This window comes from Orbicella faveolata, unplaced genomic scaffold (assembly GCF_042242905.1).
Source record: "Orbicella faveolata isolate gen_17 unplaced genomic scaffold, um_ofav_v1 contig_2, whole genome shotgun sequence".
In the NCBI taxonomy this organism is placed as follows: domain Eukaryota; kingdom Metazoa; phylum Cnidaria; class Anthozoa; order Scleractinia; family Merulinidae; genus Orbicella; species Orbicella faveolata.
In genome coordinates, this window is record NW_028301547.1 from 13968823 (window position 1) to 13989036 (window position 20214).

General features: G+C 39.0%; 3 protein-coding genes and 1 pseudogene across 6 annotated transcripts; 3 read left to right on the forward strand and 1 right to left on the reverse strand.

The window, feature by feature from the left end:
* Positions 1-341: 341 nt before the first annotated feature.
* Positions 342-4981, forward strand: LOC110048150 (ficolin-1-like; annotated as a pseudogene).
* LOC110048031 (neuromedin-U receptor 2-like) lies at positions 4264-9677 on the reverse strand. Of its 4 annotated transcripts, none has more exons than XM_020753797.2 (3): positions 9506-9677; positions 7447-8566; positions 4264-6478 (listed from the first exon to the last, which is right to left on the reverse strand). In XM_020753797.2, exon 3 carries the CDS (start codon positions 6422-6424, stop codon positions 5357-5359), a length of 1068 nt encoding a protein of 355 aa, XP_020609456.1. In that variant the 5' UTR covers positions 6425-6478; positions 7447-8566; positions 9506-9677; the 3' UTR covers positions 4264-5356. The 4 variants fall into 4 exon arrangements, with proteins under 4 accessions (XP_020609456.1, XP_020609477.1, XP_020609470.1 ...); XM_020753818.2 differs by lacking the exon at positions 9506-9677 and having other exon boundaries at positions 7447-7492; positions 8394-9157; XM_020753811.2 differs by lacking the exon at positions 9506-9677 and having other exon boundaries at positions 7447-8291; positions 8394-9157.
* Positions 9678-13062: 3385 nt separating this feature from the next.
* On the forward strand, positions 13063-15273 carry LOC110048063 (QRFP-like peptide receptor). The gene has a single exon (XM_020753837.2). It carries the CDS (start codon positions 13167-13169, stop codon positions 14112-14114), a length of 948 nt encoding a protein of 315 aa, XP_020609496.2. The 5' UTR covers positions 13063-13166; the 3' UTR covers positions 14115-15273.
* A 1913-nt stretch (positions 15274-17186) lies between these two features.
* LOC149112067 (uncharacterized) lies at positions 17187-17911 on the forward strand. Its single transcript, XM_089289714.1, has one exon. It carries the CDS (start codon positions 17295-17297, stop codon positions 17829-17831), a length of 537 nt encoding a protein of 178 aa, XP_089145840.1. The 5' UTR covers positions 17187-17294; the 3' UTR covers positions 17832-17911.
* Positions 17912-20214: the final 2303 nt, after the last annotated feature.

Consider the following 20214-nt stretch of genomic DNA (forward strand, 5'->3'; position numbering starts at 1 on the left):
TGTTTAGAGAAGCAATCTGTTTCCTTTACGATCGATAGCTGAGAAAATAGCCATTTATATTTCTGGAGACCCCATTTAAGATAGCAGCTGGAATTTCCAATCATTTTCTTTCACATGACAACTGCCTGCAGGGCTGTGGTAATCATCGAAGGGACAGTCGGTACTTTTAGCATGAACAATGCCCACAAAAAAAGAAGAAGAAGAAGCAAAAAATCAAACCATAAAGCATGGTCTATTAATTTTTATATAATAAAGATAAGATTATGATCTCGCATTAAAAAAAAACGGCATTTCATTTAACTTTAACGTGCGTTTTTCTTCAGGGCTGGCTAGTTGATGTCATGCCTGCAACAGTCTATACTATTGCAGCAATACTTCTCACAGTGGAGGTCACCAGCCTCGCCGAGCTTGAAGTGTTCCGTGGTCATTGTCAAAGAACAGGATTGTTTCAAGCTTCGACAGAAGGTAACTAGACTTTTTTTCCGTTTCGTTTACTTTTTTTACTTAAGAAGAAGAACGCCACTTGGTTTGGCTCATCATATAGATATAAATTGACTTGGCAATCTTTAGCACAAAACGCGGACATAATTTCGAAGTCAGATGTAATATCACCAATTTTCAAAGCACGATTAAAGCTACCATAGGCTTACGGGCTGTGGGGGTGGGGGGGGGGGGGGAGGGGAGGGGGTTTACAGTTTCAGAAATCAGTGAAATACATTGGGAAAAACGCTCATGATTCGGGAAACATGTCCGTACAGCTATTCTTTTTTTAATTAGGCTTGGGAATTTTGAAGGTATTTGTTTTTACTGCAGTTTGAGTGAGTGTTTACTCCGATTTCAACAATGGATAGCTTACGCATTCAGGCATTGTGTGATTTTTTTCCGGGCAAGAAGGAGTTCACCGTCCTCCCTCTTCCAAGTCCGAAGGTGCCCGTATGCTTATGAAAGCTTCAACGGGATTACTGCAAATTTTACTCTGAATATTCCGATTTGGCTATCTTTTTTTGCCAAGTGAAAAGATAGATATTATAACGATGAAAAAAGAAACTGGCCTACACAGCTAACTCCAAGCATAAGCAACATACACATAGGAAATTGTCCTGACAAAAGGCGCGCAAATTAGAAACATCTTACTGCGTCTGCGTGTGTCAGCTTATATTTCTGCTTATGCGCTAGTGAAAACAAACCTTGATGGAGAGATAGGAAAAAATCCTTAGCCTATGACATACTCATTGTAACTGACTATAAATGTGAACACGTTAATTCTTTATTTTAAAAAAATAGAATTCAAATCATCCGTTTGAATTAACCATAAAACGTCTCGACCAATTCGCTCTTCGAGTCCAAGCTCCTTACAACCTTAGTCCGACGAAACGAGTGACTTTCGTACAAACATAGCATTGCAGGATCGATTTTGATTGGTTTTAAGAGCAAAAAATACCCGAAATTAAAACATCAAGGGGCTCAGCGATTAAACTACATTTTTAACTAGGCATGGTTATTCAACCGAAAGTCTAGTTTCCATGGTCGCTCCTTATCAAAAGGAACGACGTCTCTGGGCAGGAGAATGCTTGTCACATGTTAATTTTGTTAAATTCCCAGATAGAGCTTTGGTGGGATACAAACTAGACACTTAAGTATATATATATGAAAATGAGGGTTTAGTTTTGGAAATTATTGCTTTTTATATCATAGTTGTAGAGGGGAATGACTGGGCACAGAACTTATTTGTTGTTTACTACTGACTGAGGGACTAATCAGTGGTTCGTTTGATGTTTGCCGAACTTCATTTCCCTCTATTAACTATGCTTATATTGATAAAGAAATGTACTTAATTTAATAAAGTTTTGATAAAAAACACAGTCACTCCAACGAGATTACCATGGAAACGTTAAAGTTGATGAACACCAGAGTTAGAGTCAAATTGTTGAAGTCGATTTTTTTTTCATGCATTGTCCAATTAACCATTTGTTGATGATTTGTTTGTGTATAATACTAAAAACGAATTATAAATTTTTATCCCTGTATCAAGTCTTATGGTTCCTCAATTATCTCCATGTATATCAGTTATATCTAAGAGGTAGTAGAATCAAAATGACTTTCTCGTAACTGTTATTACATTCAGATACTTAGTACAAGATGACATAGAATGTGGAAGACGATGTGTGAGTTATGAGGGATGTATGTCATACAACTACGAGCATAAAGTCAATCACACTAACAGACGCACTTGTGAACTCAACTCACAAACCAAAGAAAGCAAGCCACAGGCCTTCAAAGAGAAAGATGGCTTCCAGTACTATGGATCGTTACATGAACGAAAGGTGTTTGTTTAAGTCTGTTCTTTATATACTAAAATGTCCACAAGAAATATCACCATCACTGATTTCAATAACTCAAAATAGACTTCATGAAACATTTGTGTGGTAAAAATCTGATTCTTATCATGTCTGGCTTTCTATTGTATGCCAAAAACTGTTTCTACAAATTGAAACCACTTTTACATAACAAGGTTATCTTAATTTTAGCTAAGCTTCATACTTGAGCTTCTCAGAATCATGCTAACCTCGCTAACAGAATGAGAAGCTGAACATCCTTGAGTCCTTTAATTTTAATTTCCATTAATTTTAGTTTTAATTTTATTTCAATGTTCATTTATTGTGGTAACGAATCGTTGTTATGTAGTAATTGGCGCACGACTCTTAATGGTGAAAGGTGTGGCCCAGCAGGGCAAACAAAGCAGACCGTCTGCATGCAATGGTTATAAAGGGCCAAAAACACTTTTTGATTTTATGAAGCGTTCCATAAAAACAAATTTAAAAGGTCTGATAGGGTTTGCCGGTAACAGACAGTCCAAACTAATGTATCTTAGACTGAAATGCATCTTCTGTCTATGTCTACAGACAAGTGTTGGATGTGAAAGGTACAAGTGCTATAACAACGGAAGATGCGTGGGCACATGCCATGGTGACATGTTTTATTGCCAGTGTACTCAGTTATATCGCGGTAAACAATGTGAACGAGCCAAAGGTACGAGGCCTGATGGGTATTGTCTAAAATACGTAACTAAGACGCGTCCTCATCGATCATTAATTGCTGGCGAGGGATCATTCAGTGAAATAAACAGTCATTGCATATGTGGACATAAGACAGACTTGTCTGCTAAAATTTCAGTGGCAGCGATTGGCTTCTTTAGTTTTTTCTTAACGCTAGATGACATTTTCTGGTAGACGAGATTACTGCTTTCCACCTGGAGAGTTTTTTCCACCTTTAAGGCCACGGCGAGAATATATTTTATTATAAATTCCAGTGAACAACCCAAACGTCTGCTAGCTCACTGTACCGACGGACGTTATTAAATAAGCTACCCTATGTTGGTAAACCGGATTTCGGTTTGTCGAGGGATTCAGCCAGACCAGCATCGTAGGTGCAATATAATAGCTATGCTGAAGATTTTAAACCGATGGAGATGTACTTCTTTTAATTCAGAACACATAAGCTAACCATCGGCTGTATTATTAATTAGGTACAGTGTATGAGAAAAATGAAATTCAAAATACACTCTTTTTTCTTGCCCGAGTCACTAACAAAGGTCGCGTGTTTCAGAATCAATGATGGCCGTATTTACGTAGTCAGATGGATAATTCATCTCAGGCGACTAATGCATTTTAGACGTATTATACTTTTAGGAACATGAGACGCATTCAATGGCACAGGTACTTTCCGGTTTTTGAGTCTAAATTATGCCGCCTAAAACCGACACACTATAGGTTTAACACGTAAAATGCGTCAAAGCAAATGTGAGACGTATGAAACAGACGAACTCATCTGAACTGAGAATTCCCTCTACTAAAAGCTGTAGGCAGGCGACCAACAGTCTCTCACGATCGATAGCTTTTTTGTCAATACTTGAAGCTTCTCGTATTTACCAAGACATTAATAGTGAAAAACCTGTCCAGGGACTCTGCGCCAGGGTAAGTCGGGTGGGCGACGTCACAATCCGCCAGGGAGCTGACGTCACCGTGGGTTGGAAAATTCTACCCTACTAAATGTATGACATCATTTTCTATTTGTAAATTTTGATGTCATCGCTTCCGTTGAAGTCAGCCCCCTGAGGGATTTGACGTCACTCACCCGATCCACCCTAGCACAGACGAAATTGATGTTAGACAAAACATGTCTAGCCTTGAGACGCATCACATATTCGTCTTCCCGGTAAATAAATACGGCCAGTGTAAGGAATAAAACGTTATATCACATATACTACCTGCACATACTAGATGTTTTCATTTATGTCTTGAAAAGCTTATTTAATATTTTGATATAAGTTTTGTTTTGAACTCCACAGCTCGCAACTGCAAAGAATTAATTGATTTCGGCCAAACTAGATCCGGAGGCAACCATGTGGCCCCCGATGATAAAGATAATGGATTCTCAGTGTACTGTGACCAAACAACTGATGGTGGAGGGTGGCTTGTATTTCAGAAACGTACCAGTCCGTTCACGACACTTTTTTCAAAGTATTGGAGGGAATACGAGGAAGGCTTCGGTCATTCAATAAACACATTCTGGCTTGGGAATCAATATCTGTCACGGCTCACAAAAACTCCGGTGCAACTGCGAATAGAACTCGTAGATCGAGACGGCTATAAGGGTTATGCTGTTTATAACAACTTCTCTATAACAGGTCCGGAAGACAATTACCGTCTTAACGTCGGGGCGTATGCAGAGGGAAACATCGGTAATGCGCTTCATGGTGACAGCGACAAGGCGTTTGTGAAGGACGGCATGCGGTTTACAACTGTTGACCGAGACAATGATAGAAATGACCTGGGAAACTGTGCTGTCGTGAACGGACCATCAGGCTGGTGGTTAAATAACTGTGGTCGGGCAAATTTGAATCAGGCTTACATTCCTCAGTGGGATGGATGGCTTTATTCCTCGTCAATCATCTCCTCAGAAATGAAAATCCGGTGATGAAACGCGCATGTGGACTTATATAAATGGAGTTGTAGAGTCTTAACTCTTGCTTTCACTTCAAAGCTTTTTGCAATTAGATATCACACCTAAGCGACCTAAGTTAACAACCTAAATCACGTCTAAAAAAAACACTCATTACCTGTCTTTGTGGCAGTTTATAGAAGCACTAAAAATTTCAAACAAACTTTAATTATTTGCGAAACCTTTGGTTGAAAGGAAGAATTCCCAAGAGTATCATCACATGGTCTGAAATGAGGCAACAAACCGCCCAGTCGAAAAAGGTCTATTGGGCCGATACCATTATGATTGGATTGACTGACGGGAGAAGTGCTTTTAGCCTCAGAATATAGACCTTATTGGCACAAAGACGTAGTTTTTATTGAGTATCTTTGCAATATTCTAAATGGTTGGGTGTGGGATCTTCAAATTTGCATTCCATACCAACCCCGTTTAGAACAATTCCTGCTCCTGAAACTGTTACACATGCGCCAGGTTGCCTAAGTTCTCCAAATACTTTATTGTTACGAGTTCCACAGCATTTCGTTAATAAGCTCCACATATGACGTCGAAATGATCTGTCTTGTGTAGCATATATAACGGGGTTTACGGTAGAGTTTATCGATATAAATGCGTACGAGACAACGCGAAACAGTGTCTCCGTAGATCCAATGTTGGTCTGTATTGTCGTCGTGTCATTTATCAGCAGGAACATCTCAAGGAAGTAATAAATGAGGTTAGGAAGCCAAGATATTGCCAGGACCACAGTTATCACTAAGACGGTTTTAGTAACACGTTTCCTCGACCTCAGCAATGTACGCTGGGATACATTAGTTGTGTGGTCACTATTAAACCATAGCCGGCGCACCACGCGACCGTACAGGATGCTCATGACACCTAGTGGAAATAGACCTACGGCAAAAAGCCACATGGTTGCGTCCGCCTTACCAAGCCAGTCAGGAAAGTCAAAAATGCAGGCTGGCTTATTTTCGTCATAACGTATGACAACCGTCTCAGGCAGCAGAAAAACAACTGAAGAAATCCAGATAAAAATAAGGAATTTTCTGAGCCTTCCCTTTGTCATGCGGACTCGAGAGTTGTGTGGATGGATTATGGCGTGGTATCGCTCCCATGCAATAACTAACAATGTTATTATCGCCGCCACTGATGCCATCCAGGAGAGGTTTGCGTGCGTAAATGTCTTGCACAAGAAATCCCCAACCCACCCTCCAGGGTGCCTGAATTCTGTGATGAGTAGTCTCCGTGGAATGAAAAACAGCGCAAATAACATGTCTGCCAAAGCAAGGTTAGCCAGCAGATAATTCATAGGAGTTTGCATTCTCCGATTTCGTAGGACGATCAAGATGACCAGCGTATTGCCAAGAAAGTTAACGATGATCATGAAAGAGAAGACAACTTTAAAGGTGATATCCGCGGTCGATGACATTTTCAAGGCGGACGGCGCTTAGCTAGTCTTAACCATCAAAGAATGTTTGGCTCTCTATGAAGGAACAAGACATCAAATAAGTCTGTGAAAATCTGACGTTAGCTGAAAAGTTGTTTCAGGGAAAGTGAACTTAGAGCAAATCAGTAATGTTAACTCTCAGCTTGATCAATAGGAGTCAACGAACTGAGAACGTAAGCACATTTTTGTGAGCTCGAGAATCATGTTGACTAAATTGATAATAGAAGCTGAATGCATTTTTATGAGCAGATGTATGGAAAATAATCAGATCCGGATAATTTTAGATGATCTTATCTTCGTGAAGGAGAAAAATAACAAGAGAAATGTAAAACAGTAACCAGATTGTTGAAATCCCATGAGAAATTTCGACAATTAGGAACTTCGCATGTGGATCAAGAAATAAATGATAATGAGAATCACCAGACAGGAAAAAACATGTATTTATTAGAAAACCCGCTGAATTGCTCTGAGAACACAGGGGCCTAGCTAGGGGTGTCCTGGGGTGCCCGTGACTCCTCCTTTTGTAAGCGTTTTTTAAGCAACCAACCTACAACAGGTAGCGAAAGCAACATGACAGTCTGGTGAGTACCCTCATTTTGACACAGTGTGACTCCCGCCCCCCCCCCCCCCCCCCCGCCGTCCATTTAAAAATGAAAATTAAAAGAAGTCACTGTCAACCTGTGTTTCAAAAACATTATCAGATACGAACACTGTAGAAGCCGTGAAACTATGTTACACAATAAGAATGATCGTGACCGGTAGAAAATTTTTGGAAAAGTAAATATTTCATAAATTTAAAACTTCCTGTTTGCAGGTGTTCCGTGGGCTTGCGGTCGGCTGTGAACTGTGAAAACCGTTTAAAACTACATGATCGACTCTTTTTCGCAAGAGAACATCACCACTAGGAAGAATTTTTAGAAACAGTCACAGGTAAATTAATACTGAAAAACAATCTACACTGAGAAGTAATTAATTAAAGGACTCCTTGCAAATTTTGTATTTACCTTCCACTGTGACGTCTCCGCTTTCATGATCAGGAAATTGGTTTAACTGACCCAGCAGTTCATTTATTAACAAAAAAACAAAAAACAGTGAGAGAAAAAGCAGATATAAGTAAAGACATAGCTGAAGAATAATGATTATATCAAAAATATTTTTAAGGAAAGCGCATGATTTGGTCCAGCCAAAAACAAATGCATCCTGATATGCGTGATGGCAATGACGATGTTGTCTTAAAAGACGTTTCGCTCCATTTGTTATATACAAACACTTACGGATGTTTTTGTTGATAACGAACTGAATGAGGGATATTGAGTCAGTATTGAGCGATATGGTTGTTTAATTTTGTTTTACCGGCAGGAAAAAATGATTATGCAAACTAAAGAGGAGTGGTAATTTCCATGAGAAAATAGTTCTTAAAATAATGTATGATTGTTATGGTGTTCGCCACAAATTAAAACCACGTCAAGAAAATTCAGTTGCGGTCATAAAAAAAGTGCTTGCCTGTTAATTTGCTTGTTACGAAATTTATTTTCTTTTTCTTCGTTCTTCTTTGTATATTAATACATCTCAATACTTGAGGAAACATGCATATTCAAAGCAGAACCATTAATTGCAACATCATCCGACTAAAGTCTGTTTGTTCAGTCGCTACAAGACCACAGAACGACATTAATTAAAATGGAAAAAATATTAACATTGTGTTCATCACGAATACTACCTTGTAAAAGAAAAATCCCCGACGAGGGGTTTTGCCGTTCTGTTCTGTCTCAGTTACCGCTTCTTGTGCTCAATCTGTAGTCACCATGCTCAGGCTCCGAATCAGATGATGTGAACTACTTTCCCTAACCTTAAAACCAGTTTGATCCACACAATCTTACAGATAAAATAATTGAATCGCCACACATTCAACAGTTGAATAAAACACAATAAAACACAATAAAATACTGACCTAAACGTTTTCCTCTCTTTCGTCGTCAGAGTACGATTGAATCGAAGGCCGTCAAGAGGACGCCTATCTCTGGGGCTAGGTGGCGTCGTTCCGAATTCAATCCTTCCGAACTGGCAACATAAACTTATCTGTTTTGGAAAGTTTCCATTATCTAAATAACGTTTTGTTGTCACCTAAAATAATGAGAATACAAGCACTCATTCACATTGAATAAATTAGCTTTACCACCTCACTAATTGCCTCTGCAAACGCAAGTCTGTACATAATTAAATTGAAAATTAAAGGTGGTTACCAATGACAACGCTGGAATAACATTGCTTTTTATGGCTTAACAGTATATTGAATATCTCTTTATCGCTAATGACCTAAGCTTTTTCAAATTGAATGTCATAAATATAACGTGTGTCCAAAAACCGTATGCATTTACGTATTGTTAATGAAATAGATAAACTGAATATTCATATGTCTATAAAAAAATATCAACAACGGAAGCTGGATGATTAATCCTGCGGCTAGTCATTCTTGCTGAGGGAGATAAGAAGATGAGCGCATAATACGAACAAAAAAACTGAAAAACAAACTGTACAGATCTGGAAAGAAAATCAATTTCACTGTCAGACCCTGTTAGTCTTGTCGATGATAAACATATATTTCTGCCATGATTAAAAAAACGACTGTCGAAATTGGCAAACGAGTTTGGAGGTCACCACTTTGAAGCAGCTGTTAGGCAGCGATTTTACAAAATAAATGGACTACAAACTATTTCAGTCAGTGACAATGTAAACATTTTTCTGGGTTCTAGGAATAAGAGTCAGTGTAGTGAAACGTGATCAACATATTCATTTCTAAGTCACAATTTAAGCACTTTTTGTAGAATATTTTAAGCTAACAAAATTGTGGAAGAGTGCCATTTTAAGGGTTTATCAAAGCTCAGAATAAAAACAATATTTTTAGGCTAGTAAAAGAGCTGATTGCTTGTCGGTAGACCAATTTTAAAACTATACTAAAGAAAAAAACACTACATTCCATACTTGCAACTGCCGGTCGGGGAATTTCTTCACGCCAGAAAATAACAGCGAAACGACAAAGAATGAACTAAAGATATCACCTACCTAACTAAAGTATAGTTCCTTAAACTGTATTAAGGTCGTTTCATATATACCGGACCAGTCGACTTTCCAACGACGGTTTCGATGATTAGATAAAACATACTCGGCTTACTAATGCTACGTGAAATAAATACGTTTGTGTTTCCTCTGTAGGAATAGAACTGGAGCCGACTAATTCAAGTGGATGAGAAAAAGGAAAACATCCCACAGTCAATATGAACAGACATTACAAGCAGAATTATAATGCGATTCACGTTTCTCAAAATGGTTAAGCGCCTTTTGAATTACGTTTCTACAATGGTTTAAAATCACGGCTCGCTGTTAAGACCTGTTTATGTTAAGCGTTTTATCACAACTTATTGAGTCTATTCTCGCCGTTTAATTACTAAAACGCATGCTTACAAGCTTTAAAGGCAACACAACACCTCTGGTAACTACAGAATTGAGTATTTTGTTTTTGAAATGTGTCCATTCTTTCGATCTTCTTTAAAAAACCGCAAGCACTCTTATATACCCAATCAAAAGAATAATATACCTTTTAACGTAGGGTGCCCAAAATGCTAATATTAAAAATAAGATTACCAGTACCGTGCTTTATTGATCACGAACACCAAACAGCGACGGAAGTCGTTTTATGTTTTAGGAAGAAAACTTACTCCAGACCACCTTCTCAAGATTCTGATCTATATAAACATTTCTATTTCTTTTTCCTTTAATTACCTGGGGACACTGGACTTAAGAACTAATAATGTGGTATTTTGGTTCCGAAGAGGATGTCACTGGATAGAAAGCATGCAGTTGATTATTCCCCGTCATCATTTAAATTGTTTTCACTTGCGGAGGCTTTTCTCACTGGTGTCACGATTTAATCACGCGTCGTTATGAAATTGCGAAAAAGCTTTTTTAGCTATTTGATCGACAAGGGGTGACTTTTAATATTGAGGTGAAGCGTTTTCATTGATGAATTCACGTCTCTTCTGTTAGAAGACCTGAAAAAGTCAAATTTTCAATGATTGTTTCGTCCTAAATGAAGTTGCAGTACCTTATTTCAGAGATCGAGATGTATGGTAAATGCGTGGATCTAAACAAATTGCGCATTTGCGTAGGAACATTAACTTGCAATTGCCGAATACGGATGAAAAAATATTTCTCAATAGGATCGAACGTGCTAGTTTTTTTGTTTTCAATTATTTGACAATGGCTCCCTTGAATGGTCAGCGGTCCGTCTTAGCGGTTCGCTACTCAGGGCGCGGCTCCACACACAGAATGCTCCTTTCTAGTTAACACATAATAAATTACTATACCGACTTACTAAAATAAGCCACATGAGTGACTATTCCAACAAACCTGACAACTGAATTGCTTTGGACACTCACGAAACCATCTCTGGCTAACCTCTTAAGCCCAGTTCCCTTATGTTGTAAATCACGGAATTAAGTGAGAGTAATTAAAGCGCTGAAAAACGATCAAGGAATTCCTTTCTGAACCTCCAACGCTGGATAGGAGATTGAGCATCACAAGAGATCAAAAAAAAATTATTTCGACTTGGCGGCATTGAGATCCACCACCTCCGGGTTCGATCAGCGTTTCTCCATCGACTGAGGTCAGACGGTAAAGCTTTGGAATAGATTCCATGTTACCGTGCATCTGTTCAGTAATAGATAACAGATGACGTCAAAATGTGGTAAGAACAAGAAAGTGTTGCCTCGTGTGCCACTGAGGTGTTCTTGCCTCATTTTAACGTCTTCTGTGATGAAAAGACGCACGGCAACATCGATTTTATATGGTAAAGAAACAAACAAGGGTATTAATGACGTCACCTATGCGTCTGTTCTCCAATAGATTATAAGTAAGAACCAATCAAAATGCGAGAATAATTTGGTTCATTATATAAACGATGACTGCAAAGATTGTCGCGATTTTCGTGATAAAGATTGGTGGTCTGGATCACTGACTGGTCTGCATGTCACCGCAACGATCATTCAATGATCGGTAGGTCCTGGGTTTAACAGCAACTCATTCATACTTGTTCAAATTTAGGAACGTGATAAACTGCATGCGTAATTAATTAGATCTAATTATGGTCAATTAACTCGCTTTATTATTGGTGGAGGGTACTTTTCACCTTTCATTTAATGCGATGCCTTATTCAAATATCAAACGCTTCCATATCTCCAGTTTCCATGACAGATAATCTTACTTCAATGAACAAGAGTTGTACAAAATTTGTATAAATTTCATGTAGATTGGAGATGAATATGCCTCAGGAGATTTTGACTCTTCGGTGATCATGATCATCTATTCAGCTCAAACAACGACTAAACCAGCAATTAATTACAACGTTACCTCATTTTAACGTCTACAGCATTAAACATTACCTTTGAGCTTTTCCAATAACACGACTATTATGACTTGAATAGATAGAGAGAGGGCGTGAAATACAACAATACCGGGGGAGCTTGTTTTATAACAACATAAAGTCAGTTACCTAATGGCATAGAATTAGGCTTGTGATGTAATCAACCTTAGCGATTCATCGGTAAGATCACTGACCAGTTGTTTCCATATGATGTAACAATCACTGAACCTTTCTTTCAGCGATTTTCGCGGTGGTGATCGTAGCGATCTTATAGGGAAAAATGCTCTTAGCGACAATTGCTCACACCATGGGAACACGTCCAATTTTTATCTCTTTATTTTACATGAGACCAGTCTTTGAACATTACTACATTAGTCGGATGGAAGAAAACTGAAATGGCGCCATCAATTGTAGAGTTATATTTAGACATTTGACGTCATTACTGTTTTCAAAATAATTGGCGCAATGCTTCATACGCAGTCCACAAAGATTGGGGAACATGATTATTGCAAATACCAACATTTAAATGACGCATTTGAGGTTTGCTTGACCACCTCATATGTGATACACGTAAGACCATTGTCGTAAGGTTTTTCTGCAGGTAATAATATCCCTTTTCCTGACGGGAAGTAACCTATAAGCTACCAAGAAACCGATAAATATCGTGAAAAAACATAAGGGATGTGTTTTAATAAAATAGATATTTTTCGCTCGCGCTGATCAATATGCATACCAACTAGACATATTTGCAGTGAACACCTTTTTTTAATAAATGTCCTGGAAATGAACACTTTAACGCTGATAACAGACGGAATGCTTTCAAGTCTGTACAAACAGGATCACGAGGTATTTGTTTTACGCAATTTCAGAAGAAATTCTTACAGTAAAACCTGCTCAATACAGAAGCAGAAGGGATGTTCATCTGGGCACTCCTTGGCCTGAAAACAATACATATTTTGCATTTCCCCATCTAATTGTGTCTTTTTCTTCAACTAATTTTTGATCTTTGATATCTCGATCAGTGTCACCGCTCATCATCAAGGATGCAAGCACACGGATATACTTCGACATTTTTGACACGCAATCAAAAAATAACAAAAGGTAAAGGAAATAATGGTATCGTTTTTCAAACAATACTACGATCAAACATTATTTGTCGCCTGAGAGGAACATTAAAACAAACATCGGCAATAAGAATGATTCAAAACGGTAAACAGGACGTGGTTGGCTACGTCAATGCTACTGCACTTTAACACTGAAACAAAGACGAGGCAATACTGGGTGAAATAGCAAAACAATTTGGAAATGTCGATTGTTATTGAGACGATATTCAAAGTTTTATTTTCTGTTGTGATTGCATCAAATCTTGTCGGTAACTTGTTGGTTGTCTTGGTTGTTTTACTTAACCGCAGAATGCAGACTCCTATGAACTACTTACTTGCAAATCTGGCCCTTGCTGATTTTTTGGTCGGACTTTTCTTGATACCCAGAACACTTCTCAATGATCTATTCACACATCCTGGTGGTTGGTTAGGAGATTTGCTTTGCAAGATGTTGACGCATGCTTGCTTTACTTATCTGGCTGCCGTAACTTCGATGCTGACATTGATGTTTATTGCATGGGAGAGATATTACGCTGTAATGTATCCCCACAGCTCTCGCGGACGAATCAACGCTGGCAAACTTCGTCTGTTGATTGCTGTCTCTTGGCTTGTTGCGTTTGGTTATGCTTCCCTTGAGTTCTGGATCATAAAGTTTGACGAGCAGATGAAGGCTTGTATCTACGATTGGTCAGAAACGTTGTGGAAAACCGATGTCTTTGTGTGGTGTATTGGCCTCAGTTTGGTACCTCTTGGAATCGAGGTAGGCCTGTATGCACGAGTCGTGTACCGCTTGTGGGGGAAAAAGACCCAAACGACAGAAATCTCCCAGCGTTCACTAATGATACAAAGGAAAAGGCTAACAAAAACTGTTCTTCTTATTTCCGTCATAAATATAATCTTACGGCTTCCAATCGATGTTCACTATTTTCTTTCCACCTTCGCTGGTGGCACCTTCACCACGGCGGATTGGTGGAAACCAGTGTCCTTCTCACTCAGCCATTTGATGCTAGTTCTTAACTCTGCAGTAAATCCCTTGATATACGCTCTGCAGGATCGTACGTTCAGGAAACGTATGTGGTGCTTGATTAAGAACGGATGCATTCGAAGTGGTAGAGTGATGAACACGAGCGTTCTGGAAGCAACTAACTAATTTTGTCTTCGTGAGTATTAGAAGAACATAGAAAGGTTGAGAAGACAAACATTATTAACACGTCGGCTAACATTTCGACTTTTATTTAGCCTTTGATTTATTGTAGATTCATACTGTACATCTCTTTGTTATTTCAAATTTTAGGCATGCAGCTAGGTCGTCTTCTACCTACAACACTGCACTTCGGTTCTGAGGGGAGCTACTTCACGGAAGGCGTATCTTGAAAAAACACTGGCCAGTTATTTCAAGCTTGCCGTTTGTAATCTGTCTTAATCTTGTTCGTAATCATCCTTGTTTCTTTACTTTTTTAATACTTAATCTTCTTTGACGTCATTTTCTCTTAGTACTTTATTATTTGAGATTGCTTTCAATAATTCAGTATATAATATTGTTAAATAGCTCCTTTAAAGTAACAGAAAAAGAGTAGAACAATGCTCCCAAACATTAAAACAATAGTCGTGGTGTAAATAACAAGTGAGCAAAAACAAAATGGTTTGTGAGGAACAATAATATTTCTGAGAGGTAGTACTTCAATGATACTGTAGGGTATATATTGATACATATTTGTCGGAGTTCTCAAACATGCGGATAAGTCATAGAGTTGAGCTTTATTTGATGATGACAATAGAGCCTGTTAAAGCAGAAAACATATCAATTTCTGTGAAGACGATGTTTTAGCAGATCTTCAGTCGTTATTAGTCGTACCATATTAAAGTTTCTAATTGCTGCCTGCATAAGGCAGCCTCCTATTTCTGTCCTGATATCTCGACTTCAGGTTATCTGTTTGTAGCAGTTCCCAGGCCCAAAATTCGTTGATGCAAAGGGAAAGCTTTCGAAGAGATTGATTATTTTGAAGTAGTTTATCTCCTAAAACAACGACGAAAACACCCATTTCGTTCGTGACGAATTTTTAACGTCCAGGTGTTTCAACGTACTCTAGGCAAAGAGCCTGGAAACTAGTTTTTCATCGTCTGATGTAATGCTTGGTTACTAAGTTACGGAAGTTCCAAGAACGCAACAACGAATTTTTTATGCAAATTCTACCGAAAACCTGTGTTGAATGAAGAAATATTTGTTAACAAATACTGGAGCACGCGGGCATGATGTTACGTTTATTCTATTAAAGAGCTTTAAAATAAATTGTGGGTAAAACTTTGAAGTGCTTTTCGTTTCACGTTGTTCGGTACATTGGAAAGGCTTTATTGTCAATTTTGTTAACTGTTAAAATTTCCACATAATCCAGTGTGTTTTCCGCATTATCGACGCATTTCTCCGCATTCTCCTCCTCGAAAATGTCAGATGGCAATTATTTACCTCTTGCACTGTCTTACTTATTCCTCTTGGTGGCATCTAAAGTATACCAACTTTAGACCCCTAGGTGTAGGTGCAGTGGCCTCATGGTTAGTGCTCTCGTACCCATGTGATATCTTTATGTCTCATCCCCACCATCTTTCTACATGGGGCAGCAATTCAATTCCAATATAGAACCCCTAATTAGTTTGGTTAACAGCAACTGGATATTCTAAATCAACTGCCACTGCTGCTGTTGGAACACTGGATAAGCATTGGTTGGCTAGGAGTTCCATATTATTTTTCGACAATTCCAAGGAAAAAATATATTTATTTTAGGTGTGACTTCCTGGCTGGCTCTGGCTGCCTGCTTGCATGGAACAATTTGTTGGGAAGTTTTAATAGTCAGTTAAAATCACTATATATATGTCTATAGTTTGAACATTTTTATCATTCTTCAGTACCCCCAATAGTGTCAAAATTAGCAAAAGCCGCTCCCTTGCGGCATGTCTATGCGGAATACCCTTGTTGCACACTTTTCACAAACACTAACTAGAACTGAGTGTCAATCACATACTAAGCGGCCAGTCCCTTAGCATGTAAGATTAGGGATGACGTTATAAAAAGTCTTCAGAAATACACAAAAACAGCAGTAATAAAACCTCCACGAAAATAAAAAATAACCACGATAACAAACTTGCATGAAATGGCAAATTTTGCACGTGATCGGAGGAAAGAGGAGGTCACAAGTTTAACTAACAATAAACTTCTCCCTTGAAGTAATGTACACACATACAGACTAAGTTACTTTCGTCATAGGTTTATTAAATTTTTTGCTTTGCTTCGTCTTGTTTTTGCGTTTGTTATTTTTCCCTTTAAGTCATTCAACATTTTAAATTGCTTACAAATTTCCTTTGTGTTTTCTTTCATTTGTGCTCGCTGTTTATTAATAAATCGCGCGAACCTTTGTTATACAGTGAAACCTGTATTAAGCGGACACTCTCTATTAAGTGGACACCAGCTTGAGTCCCAAAATTTTCCTCCTACATTTACTGTAAAATAAACCTGCATTCAGTGGACACCTCTGTTAAGCGGACGTGGACACCAATTGCACAAAACCTGTATTCAGCGGACACTTCAAGGGCTTTTTACTTCTAAAAGCTCAGTTCAGACTCCTTTAACAATGTTCAGCGAGATCGTTTCAAAGCTAAGTGGATTACACCAGATTGATGCACTGACTGACTGGACATTGTGCTATCCTTACACTGTGTTACACTGAGTTACAAAAGGTTAAATAATTAACCATGATCATTGCACAGTATATTAGAACCTGCTTTGAGCGGACACCCTGCATTAAGCGGACACTAGTGAGGGTCCCAAGGGTGTCCGCTTAATACAGGTTTCACTGTATATGGTTTTTTGGCATTTTTGGACCCCACTGACGGAGGGTGGTTGATTTACGATTTAATTTCAATAGCAGGTGTAATCAACGTTTTCACTAAAAGCCGCTTGGAACTGGTAAGACGCGGTCCTCAGGGACTCTTTGGTTTCTCTTCAACTATTTCTTCGCCGTTTTTTTCCTGTCGTTGCGACTGTCTCTCCCTCCCACTGGCTCCCTCTGGGTATGTGAAGACAAACAACTACCAAACATTGCTTTGACATGCAAAATATTTTCCTTTTACTTTACTTTTGTGTATTTCGTATCTCTGACATTGACGCATCAACTTTAAAAATAAGTGTTACAACTTTTGATTTTCAGTTTCGGAGCCTGGCAACTTCCGCGGAAAATGTTCCGAAGAAGGAACATCAAAACGAAACTTTCACAACTGTTCGCTAGATGAGAACTTTCGATAAACGTAACTGTTAACCGTTGACAGTTCTGCCTCTTACATGGAGCGACTTCACATCCCATTGTTGCATCGCATCATTAGTTTTCTCCATCCAGAAGATATAGTACGTTTAGGTAGGACATCGCGACGGATGCATGCAATGATGCCCGAAGTTACTCTAATCACAGAATTGTGGAAAGGGCCATCCTTTAACATGTCAAGTGCTGGCTGTGGAGACTGCCATCGTGAATTGTACTTTGACGGACCGACTCTTCCTAGCACCGTCAAGGACATGCAACTTTCCGTGGTGTGGCGAGACAAGGGCCATGGAAACAGAAAAGGCCAATTGTTCATGAAATTAATGCGACCCACTGCCAATGGGAAACCAAAGCAGATTGCAGAATACCCAAGCTTGTTCGGCTTTGCAGAGTACCATAAAACAAAAGCATATAAAGCGATTCGCCGCTCGGATCATCCTGTCGTAGCCGAAGCCAAGGCGGGAGATTTTTACAGGTTTATGAAAGACAGCGGAGAGACTCACGGACTGAAGGTGAAAAACTTCCAAGTCCAAGCTACCGTATACACAGTAGTGTATTAGAAGAGTAACCTATTGAGAAGAATTCTGCTAGAGTAAATTTTCCTACTGTTGCTTCATTAAAAGAGTGGATTTTTTTTGGACTTGGGGGCACGGTGATCTCCTTGCCCGAAATCAAAATTACTCAATGCTCGAATGTGTAAATGTTGAAATCGGGATACGAGCGCACTAAAATTGCAGTAGAAACAAACAAGTTCACAATTCTTCCGCCTAACGAAACTGTTATCGTTCAAACTGGAGGTTAGGAGATGGGGGAATGCAATAATTCTCCCAGGAGAACCATAGGATACACCTCTCTACCATCCTCTTTACAAACACCTACAATGGCCACATCTCTTCACCGGCCACCCCTCCCCAACGGCAAAGGCCCCTAAAGCAAGTCCCAACTGCCAAAATAACCTCTCGACAATGGGCGGTAAAACAACAATTGACGGATAATCCAAAACCCCATTTTTTAACTTGGAAAATAAGTTATTTTCCAAGCTGTGGGAAAGGAAAATATTATTTTCCAAGTTGTAGGTATAGATGAGAGATTCAATCGATCTTTCCTCTGCTCCTTGAGGGTCTCAATGCCTTAACCGTTAGCCGTAAAAGAGTCCAAAATTTAGCCGCTAGGCGTTAAAATTGGAAAATTTTAAATTTAGCCGTAAAGAATATTAACCGTAAAAATATTTAAGCCACGAAAGTGAAAGTCTCGAGATCTCTTGTGAAGACTTTTTTGTGTCTTGTAACTGTGGCTTGTTAGCTATATCAGTATATAATTCTTACAATAGTACATTTTTCCTTCCCGGAAAAGCGAAAATAAACGTTTCCAAAAAAAGTAGTCGACCTACTTTGAAAACAGTTTCATTAAGAAAAGAAATTGGCAATCAGGACCGAGAGGGGATCAAATGCTTTCATCGACATTTGACGTTTTGTAAAGTTAGAGCAAAGATCATCAAAGAGGAAGTGACGAAACTCTGCTTGTGCTGAGCAAATCATCAAACTCAATCTCTATCACCCGGCCGATAACATTCCTCTTACTCTTGCTAAGAACAATTATTTTCTTCAGAGGAAACTTTGTTCCTGAAAATATAGAGGGACCTCAGCCTCGACTGTGCTCTGTTCTGTTGTAAAGCACCCGGGAAACACGAGACGTAGTCGAGTGTTTCTCCCTACTTCTTGAGTGTTCTACCGCTTCCTAAGTGCTTTAAAACAGAGCAGAGCACAGTCGAGGCTTCTTTATTCGTTTTATGATAAAGAATCATTTAATTTCTCCAAGCATTCGGCTCAATTTTCAAACCAAACATTATTTTCCAAACGAGGAAAAGTGGCGTCAGCGTGCATTTGTTCTCTGATAAAGTATGATAAAATGAGCCAATCACAATCCTTGTTAGAATTACTCTAATAATTTGATTGGCTAGCGAGACAACTACTGTCAATTACAAACTGGACTTCAGCTAAAGTTTCGGTTTCTAGTGGCTTTCGAGTGAAGAAAGGTCACTTTAAAGTTTGTTGCTTCAATTTTTAAGGACATAAAGGTCTCTAGTCCAGAGAAATCCGGCCCCGTTGTGGCTCAGGAAAATGAGCACTTTTCTACGGAAATTACGAAACAAGGAGCTCAAAGCTTGCGGATAAAAATGCGAAATGCTGAGTTGTATTTGAAAGGAGCTATAGTTATTTACGTCTTGCAGCAAGATTGCCGGAACTAGCGCCAAAGTTGGAAAGACTAAACTGCTCCCACTGGTTCTACACCGAGTACAGGGGAATATCACAGCAACCTTTCAACTGATCACTCGTCGGGGGTGAGCTTGTAATTGTGAGTTTCACTTTACTGAGATGACCGGAGATTGTTAGTTAGCAAACAAGCGTTACTACACTCCGTGTAAGTGTTACTTGAACATTTCTACAAAAATAAAGCTTCTCATCAAAAACAGAGACGGCTCAATTAGTGTTTTCTGTCGTTGTTTTACATGTATAGTATAATTACTTCCTTCGAAAATGTTAAGAAGACAGTTCCGAAGTGGCGTGACGCGCGAATAGCGCGCGCGCGCACGGAAACATTTTGAATTTTTAACTTAAAAGTTTCGCGTACGTTAGTTGCGCGTACGAATTTAAGTTGCGCGGACGTTTTATCGGGAGAGTTGAGACAGTTTCCGGTGAGCAGTTGTTGCGCCTTTTAGAGAGTTTTGAGCCGTTTAGAGTTTACCGTTTTACCGATTTTGAAGTGCTTTGGTCGAGTACCGTTCCGTTTACCGCTCACGAACATTTTCTGGCGACCACGACGGGAGAAAGGTATGAACTGGTGTTTGCTTTGAGGTGTCGTTTCGTGTTTTGAGTTTTTGAGTTGTGCGGTTATGACCTCCGATACCGATGATACTGCTGTTACCGAATTTACCAAGGAAAA